This window comes from Sinocyclocheilus anshuiensis, unplaced genomic scaffold, assembly GCF_001515605.1.
Source record: "Sinocyclocheilus anshuiensis isolate Anshui unplaced genomic scaffold, SAMN03320099.WGS_v1.1 scaffold2340, whole genome shotgun sequence".
Taxonomy (NCBI): domain Eukaryota; kingdom Metazoa; phylum Chordata; class Actinopteri; order Cypriniformes; family Cyprinidae; genus Sinocyclocheilus; species Sinocyclocheilus anshuiensis.
In genome coordinates, this window is record NW_015542486.1 from 71,509 (window position 1) to 80,184 (window position 8,676).

Below are 8,676 nucleotides of genomic sequence, written 5' to 3' on the forward strand. Positions count from 1 at the left end.
GTTATTTTGACAGGAAAATACAACAAAGAATATCGTTTACATGTAGCGCGTCAATTCTGCATGGTATGTAAGACTCTCGTTCTCTCTCTCTGTTTGCGTGTGTGAGAAAAAGTGCCCTCAGCAAAGCGACGGCGAGTCGTGCGCCTTCACGCTAGAGTTTACGGTACGTCAAATACAGGTGCACTGCGCATCCATTCAGATTAACTGAAAAATTGCACAGATCGCTTGACAGATGAAACTCTGAAGGGCTCAGTCTGAGTGTTCGGCCAGTGAAAATATATCTGTGCTTAACTTATACTTAGCCTCCAACTCACACACTGGCGAGTAAAATCTGAGAATTTATTAGCCAATGGCTAATATTAGACATCATTTAGTCGCCCAGAGTGAAGATTTTGTCGCATATGCGAGTGATTTACTCGCAGTGTAGAGGGTTGCACAACATTTTTTACTGTCTGTGTTTATATATAATTACTTTTTTGTCTGTGGTGTAACTGTTCTTTTTTTTCCCAGGTGTGTTTGGTAAGTCAGTGTCATTGACATTGACTGAGGGAGATTCTGTCACTCTACACACTGGTCTCACTGAAATACAGAAAAATGATGAGATAGAGTGGAGGTTTGATCTCCATCGCATAGCTAGAATAAAAAAAGACAAAGAATCCCCAGAATATGATGATAATCTTAATCGGAGATTCAGAGGCAGACTGCAGCTGAACGTTAAGACTGGAGATCTCACCATCACCAACATCAAAACCACAGACACTGGAGTTTATAAAGGATCCAACAGCACCAGCATCTTAGAGGAATTATTCATTGTCACTGGTGAGTATCTAATGCATTTCAGTGTTATTATTAGCTTATTAGCATAATTTTAGTGGAGTTGAAGAATTGATACCTATGCAATTTGTGTAAGGTGCCTTTGGTATTTGTAAAGCAGATTTCCAGTTAAATTACCTGAATGTCCTTGAAAAGGATTTAGTGTGATTTTATTATACAGTGGGGAAAAAAAGTATTTAGTCAGCCACCAATTGTGCAAGTTCTCCCACTTAAAAAGATGAGCATTTAATTTGAAATAAGATATTTAAAAGAAAAGAAAACCTAATACAAATCAAGAGCATGTTATCACACTTAACATTAAAACATGGACCCTTTTCACAAGACTGTGATGACGCGTTTAACGGTAATCAGCATCGTAAATCCTCGAAAGTTTTTCATATTTGTATTTATTTTTTAATGTATGTACATTTATAACACTATTCTTTGTATAACTTAACCCAACTATGACGACTTCAGCTGCTGAGAAACCCGGAAATGTGAAAATCCATTACGGATAAATGACAACATAAAAAAAAGATTAACCCTTTTGTTGGTTTAAATAATGAACACGTGTCAAAACGAAAAAACAGATACTTACAAGTCCAAGTAGGAATGTCCTTTATCGTTTGTTGTTTGCCCGCTGCTCTCCAACAAGTAAACTTAGTGCTCTCTCGTGTAAAAAAATTCAAAACACAACACTGTAGTGATGTCCGGTTCGCGAACGAATCGTTCGATTTAACCGGTTCTTCTTAGTGAACCGGTTGAACCAGTTCACCAAATCGGACTGAATAGACCATGTAATGAAATGACACTTATATCTTTGTAGATATTATTAACACTGAGAACATGATGGGATATCAACCATCTCATGCGCTGTCTGGTCAAAAACTACAGTGAATCAGGTTTGACTATAAGTGGGCTACAGATAGCCGCTCTGACTATGAGCTAAATCGTGGCTACGCACAGGCTACGTATTGAACATGTCAAAGAAATGAAACCAAACACCTTGTAAACGCTGTTGACTTTGCTTACATGATGGAATATCATACATCTCACAAGTTATTTTGCCAAAAAACGACATGAAACCAAGTTCAAGGTTATTTGGGCTAGAAGTGGGTTACACATAGCCGGACTATATCGGGTCTATACTTAACCGAGACGTTGAAATGATGGCTATTGCTTGCTGGGAAGTCTTAGTAATTATTCCTGTTTTTTGTCCAGTTGTGTCTGTAGATCAAAAGCACTCAGTGCTGGTGGGAGAGTTTGTCACTCTACAGACTGGTCTTACCGATACACAGAATTATGATGTGTTACGGTGGAAGTTTGGACCTCAACACTCTACTATAGCTGAAGTCAATATAAAGGATGGAAAAGTCTCTACATTTGATAAGACATTCACAGACCGACTACGGCTGGACTATCGGACTGGATCTCTGACCATCACAAACACGAGAACTAAAGACTCTGGACTTTATGAGATTGACATCATCAAAAGCAGCAGTTACACCATACAGAAGTCATACAATGTGACTATCAGCGGTGAGTCGATCAAACATTTCAGTGTAAAAATTAATTTATTTAGATCAGCATTTTAGATTAAAAATAGCATGTTTGTGCTGAATTACATTTTTAAAGTTAAGAAATGTTGTATTCTACTGTTTCTTCTGACTCTAAGGAGATAATGAAAATTATATGTCATGATACCTTGTTCACTTATCAAACACCTATGTATGTTTTAATGTTTGTAGTGTTCAGTATTTAGTGAAGTCACATGTTTACTTGCAGTATATCATTTGATCTATTGAACACATTTTTCTTCTTCTCTTTATGCTGCCTCTCTTCAGGAAATGTCTTGTTAGGCCTAAAATGCTACTTTTGGAATAGCAAAAATTGCTGTTGAACTTAATCTCAGACAAGACTCATTAAGAGATGTTAATTGAAATTATTCAGGGTTTTTCACTTGCATAGTCACTGCTATAAATGTTACCTTTTTTTCTGCATACATTTAATAAATGTCTGAGTAGCTGTTCCTCAATATTCATTGCATGTTTGTTGTTACAGGTGAAGTGAAGTCACTATCAGTGAAAGAGAGAGACTCTGTTATGCTACACACAGATACTGAAATACAGTATGATGATTCCATACTTTGGATGTTTGGAGACATTGTCATTGTGTCATGGTCAATTTATAAAGCAAAACGACATGTCTCCATATATAATGGTCCAGATGGGATATTCAGAGACAGACTGAAGCTGGACGATCAAAATGGATCTCTGACCATCACAAACATCACAACTCAACATGCTGGACTCTATAAACTACAGATCACCACCAGCAGACACACCGTAAATAGGAAATTCCTTGTTAATGTCAAAGGTGAGTCAGTCAAAGTCTGTCATTTTAATAACGATCTTAATTAATATTTTGAATTAATTACATTTGATTTTGTTATTTAAAACTGTACGCATGTTTTAAAATGACAGCAATACTTTGCATTTTCTTCACTGCATGTGGTTAAAGGGAGCCATCAGATTTGCGTGTGTACATTTCAGGCAGAAATTCAAAAAATCAGGTAGATGAAGAGAAGTTTGCACTAATTTAAACTGTGTTAATTCATATATTTAACTGTTCTAGTTTGTCAGTCTCTCAAGGAGGTTTGGTGTAAAATACTTAAAGATATTTGTAAAGGAAATGCCAATATTACCTAAAATCAAAGTTAAATCTTGAGACGAGATGTCTTTTTATTAAAACATACTATTTGAGATTAATTTAAATGGTTAGTTATATTGGTCATGTTCATTTCATTAATGATCACATTGATACTGTCTGTTTGTCAGAGACAGTTAAAAAAATTTTTTTTTCATATTTTTTCATTTATTAATAATTGATGTATTTGTAATTTTCTCAGTTGACCCCTTAAATCATACATTGAAGTTATAAGACACAAATGCATTGCTAATTTATGTTTGCTATTAATGAGCAGGTCAAGCAGAGCCTGAGACATCTGTAGTAAATACTAAGACTTTGTTTGCAAAGTAACTTGAACTACTTAATCTGCATGACTACTTATAATGTTGTGAAAGAAATGTCCTGTGTTCACATAAATCACCTGTGGTAACACAGTAAAACAGCATCAGAAATGAAGTCATTATATAACATGTTACTTTAGATAGGCATGAGGTGCTTCTAATTTATATTTAACATTGTACAGTATTAGATTCATATTAACTATGTTTTAGTCACATCTGATTGTTCATCATGTTTGTCATAGATCAGATCAATTCAGCTGAAGGGTTCTCACTGTCAGCAGTTTGCTGAGACAAAGTAAATGACGGATAAAATAAATACAATAGATCGAAGATACAAATACAATTTTAGCTTTTCAGGTTTTCTATGTTGGCCTAACATTAGTTTTTAGGTACAGAAATTGAATAAAGTAATCAAATATAAAATAACATTGCATATTTGTGCTGTCACATTAAGACAATGCACAGATCAAGTACACTGATACTGTAAGTTCAACATGTCTGCTAGGATACTCACCAAGACGGGCATGTTGACATCATTTTTGTGTAAATTTGTCCATTTAAGCACAAGACTTCAAAGATAACTCAATATTTGCATGCTGTCTGAGACCTTACACCTGAACACGGGTTTGCGCACTTCAGATGAGCACAAACACAAATCTCAAGTTCACATTAGTTCTCATTCATGCCTTCTGGCTCTTGAATGTTTAAACTGGCTAGGCTTAAACATACAGTGGGTACGGAAAGTATTCAGACCCCCTTAAATTTTTCACTCTTTGTTATATTGCAGCCCAAACTCTGACTGTTTTACGTGTTGTTATTTTTAACAAACCATATTACAGATGCCTTGTTAGATTTAAGTTGAACCGTGTGTGGAGAACCGTAACGGTTATATTATTTGCCGAGAACCGTTACACCCCTAGTCTTTACCATATATGCGCTCCTGTAAAGGATGATAAATAACATGTCATGCACTTATTTCTAGCTCCTGTATTTAGGAAAAAAAGTCATTTTCCATATATGAGTGTTTTCCAACCAGTTTTGAATATACTGCAATGCTCACACACACACACAGTCAAATACATAATAGTAGATAATAGCAGAATAATTTTCTCTTATGAATAGACATAATTTTATGTATTATATTGAATTGAGAATAGTGAATATATTCCACACCTGCTGTTCTCAAAAGCATACAAATGTTAGGCATGCAAGGAAAAGGAATATTAGTTATGATTAATTTTTAAATTGTTAATTTAAATAAATTTCTTTACAAGTGATTTGGTGACTTTTAATAAGTACATAGAAATTGGTCCGTCAACTGACAAAGAAGGAGTAGAACCACCTAAAAGAAACCAACTGCTCTATGATTTCTGTTATTGTGGCATTACAATAATGACTGTCTCTTTTTAGCTTTTACAGATCTGCCTTCAGGTGGTGAAGCAGGAATAGGTGTTGGGTTTGTGATCGGGGCTATAGTTGTTGCAGCTGTAGCTGGTTGTGTGTATTTCTGTTACTGCAGGAGTTCTGTACTAAAAAGGCTAGCATGTAAGTATAATATAATGTAACTAATATATACCATTTAGGTACTAATATGTAAACTTTAGGTAAAAATGTTAACCTTTAAAGTATTAATGTGTGCCTTAAAGAGTAAATAAAATACAAAGGTGTGCCTTATGAAAGGGTAGCTTTTGATAGATTTTTTTCATAAGAGTGAAGATAAAAATGATGCTGTATAATGTAACAGTATGAAAGGTGATGTTTTATCAGGTTTTTAAGCTTTTTGTGTATTGTGTGTTTGTGTCTGTGTGTGTGGTGTGGTTTTGTTCAGGGTGTTCTATATCAAGCAGCTATATAATGTCATTAATATGCAAATACTGGCGGGATAGGCTATGACATTATATGAATACTGATTTAATGAACAGAAATGGATGGTAGATAGGGAGCGGAAGATCATTGTCACTTTTGTTCATTTCTGTATTTTTATTGTCCTTGTTATAATTTCTGTTCTGTATTTCCGTGTTTCTATGGGCTGTTGTGACAGATGAAGACAAGACACTCCCAGTGATGAAGGGAGGTTCTGTTATTCTCGAGACTGATGCTAAAGTACACAGAGATGTTCTGATACTGTGGGTGCGGGAAGCCACTGTCATAGCTGAAATCAATGGAGGGACCAGAAAGTGCTCCATATATGATGATGTTCTTAATAAGAAATTGAGAGGCAGACTAAAGCTGGACAATCAAACAGGATCTCTGACCCTCAGGGACATCACAACTGAACATGCTGGACAATATTCATTAAAGATGATAAGAGGACAAAGTGTTTCATTCAAGTCATTTTATGTTAATTTGTGCGGTGAGTAACTCATGTCTTTCACTGTAATAATGATATCTTTTAGGTCAGTTAAATTATTAAATTATAAAATAACATATTGTATAGAGTAATGAATGCAGTGCAATACAATTTTAATTAGCACCTGATCATGAGTTAACGTTTCCTTGCATAAATACACTGATATCAAAATATTTAGTGAATTAATGCCACTAATTCAATGATCAAATATATCTGAGAATCTGACTGGTCAGTATTACTTTCATTCATTTCTGCTATTAATGGGTTTCTAATTTCTGTTATATATTTCTCTTGTTTCTGTTGTGCTGTGACAGATACAATGGAGTCAGTGTCAGTGATGAAGGGAGATCCTTTCACTCTACGATCTGGTCTTACTGCAATACAGGAAGATGAAGTGATACAGTGTTTGTTTGGAGACAAGGGCAATCCCATAGCTCAAATCAATGGATGGGCCAAAGAAAGCCCTAAATATTATAATAATGACAGTTTCACAGGCAGACTGGACATGAATTCTGAAACTGCATCTCTGACCATCACAGACAGCGAAACCAAAGACTCTGGAGTTTATGAACTACATATTTTCACACCCGAAAAAAAAATAGCAAAGTTTTTCAGTGTTACTGTCTCTGGTAAGTAACTCAAATATTTCAGTGTAATAAATAATGTTTTTTATCATTATTATCATTTATTCTTGTTTTAGCAATGTGTGAAATATTTGGATGAACAATTGTGTTTGTATGAAAACTATACAGATTAATCATGTAATTGTAAATAGTTTTCCGTGGAAATGTGTGAGACAGAAGAACACTTCAAGATTTCTGTTAATCAGACAGAGTAATTAGATGATCGTGTTGTGCCCATCTGCAGAATGTTTAAACTGTGCATCATGAGCACAATTTTTAAGATGCTGTCAGTTCAGCTTTAAAACATGCATCTCAAGACACATTTTGCTTCATTAAGCTGTTCATGAACACGAGAAAGTGTCTGTTTGGCAGAAATCCTCTGAATTTTGCACCTTTTTTCTTATCAGTCTCAATCCTCATGTTGCTGTGAAATCATACATCAGTGTAGTGCTTAGATTCTTCACTAAACAAACTCTTTTGTTCTGCACATTTTATTGGTCAAAATAATTTTTACTCCCTACTGTACAACCCAAAACACTGATCTTTGTGTCATATGGTTTTTATTTTTATCTGTCTTTTTTTATCTGTTTTGACAGACTACAGTGCATATGAGCCATATTCCTCCTTATGAAATGTCTATTTTTAATGTTATTTGTCTTTTGTATTTTCAGACCCTACTATAGATGCATCTTTATTGATTTGAGACGATTCCAACAACTTCAGTATGCAGTTGTACAGTACGACTGTAACATCATTCAAAATAAATCAAAATCATATTTTGGTCATATGGTCATATTCATACCCATGTGCTGTTGAGCAGTTAAATAATAGTAAAACAGAATAAATGTAGAAACATTTCATTTATTATTAAGTTGAAGGACGTACACATAGATCTTTATAATAATTCTCGTCTTTATTTGATCCTTTAATGTTAAACATCTATACATCACTTTTCATACCTCTTACTCTATTCATATAATGCTGTTTCTGCAGGTATTAATTGAAATATCTCATGAGAAATATCATGTATAGATTGTATAAGAAAATGTATTATACCAGTATTCTGACTGGCATACATTCCCCCAACCCCCCAATTTAGTATTATATTGCTTTTCTGATTGCTTATATTGTAATCCGTATATCGTTTTAATCATATACTGCATAATTGCATTTATATTCTATTCATCTATATTTTGTATCGTCAGAAGTGAATTTGCCCATCTGTCTCTGATCAGATGTGAATGTTAAATAGTAAAATCTGATAATTGATCATTTAGCTCTATTTTATACCTTATTGATTTCTGATTGTTGTTTTTTTTTTTTTAAGAATAGAAGCTTTGGTTTGAATTTTTCTTTTTTTTGTATTTGCTGTTTTGAGCCTGATTGTACACTGTTGTTACTGAATAAAATAAAAAATAAACCAAAAACATATTCTTTACACTATTTACTTTACACTTTACTGTTCATGCTCATGGCAATATTCCATTGTCTTATTTAGGGTTTTGTGGAAACATGACCGTTATTATTAGTATTTATATTTATTGAATATTTTTTCTTTATACATGATCTCTGTTATTGTGTTTTTACATAAATCTAATTAGGTCTCAAATATCATATATTATTATTTTGTTTTGACACTATGAAGTCTTGATTCAATCACATGTGACGTCTACAGCATCATTTTTTTTTACAATACTAGTTATTGTAATATTAGTGTTTATTTTAATTATTAAAATTACAAGTATTATATTATTGATACAGTTTGATCTCAGGACAGTATCAGTTATACTGGTCATTGATTCATAAACTTCAGAACTGGATTAAACCAGGTCTGTGCATCTTACTAAGGTTTGGGGGGGGG

General features: G+C 33.9%; 1 protein-coding gene and 1 pseudogene across 1 annotated transcript in view; one reads left to right on the top strand and one right to left on the bottom strand.

Annotated features, from left to right (window-relative positions):
• LOC107694005 (uncharacterized) overlaps positions 1-8,165 on the top strand; it is an 11,804-nt gene extending 3,639 nt beyond the window's left edge. The window contains exons 2-8 of the mRNA XM_016493618.1: positions 511-819; positions 2,035-2,352; positions 2,875-3,189; positions 5,253-5,387; positions 5,884-6,195; positions 6,507-6,821; positions 7,487-8,165. Coding sequence (XP_016349104.1) covers positions 511-819; positions 2,035-2,352; positions 2,875-3,189; positions 5,253-5,387; positions 5,884-6,195; positions 6,507-6,821; positions 7,487-7,518 — 1,736 coding nt within the window. The 3' untranslated portion in view covers positions 7,519-8,165. The remainder of the gene's footprint in view (positions 1-510; positions 820-2,034; positions 2,353-2,874; positions 3,190-5,252; positions 5,388-5,883; positions 6,196-6,506; positions 6,822-7,486) is intronic.
• LOC107694002 (uncharacterized) overlaps positions 1-8,676 on the bottom strand; it is a 108,108-nt pseudogene that overhangs the window by 38,178 nt on the left and 61,254 nt on the right.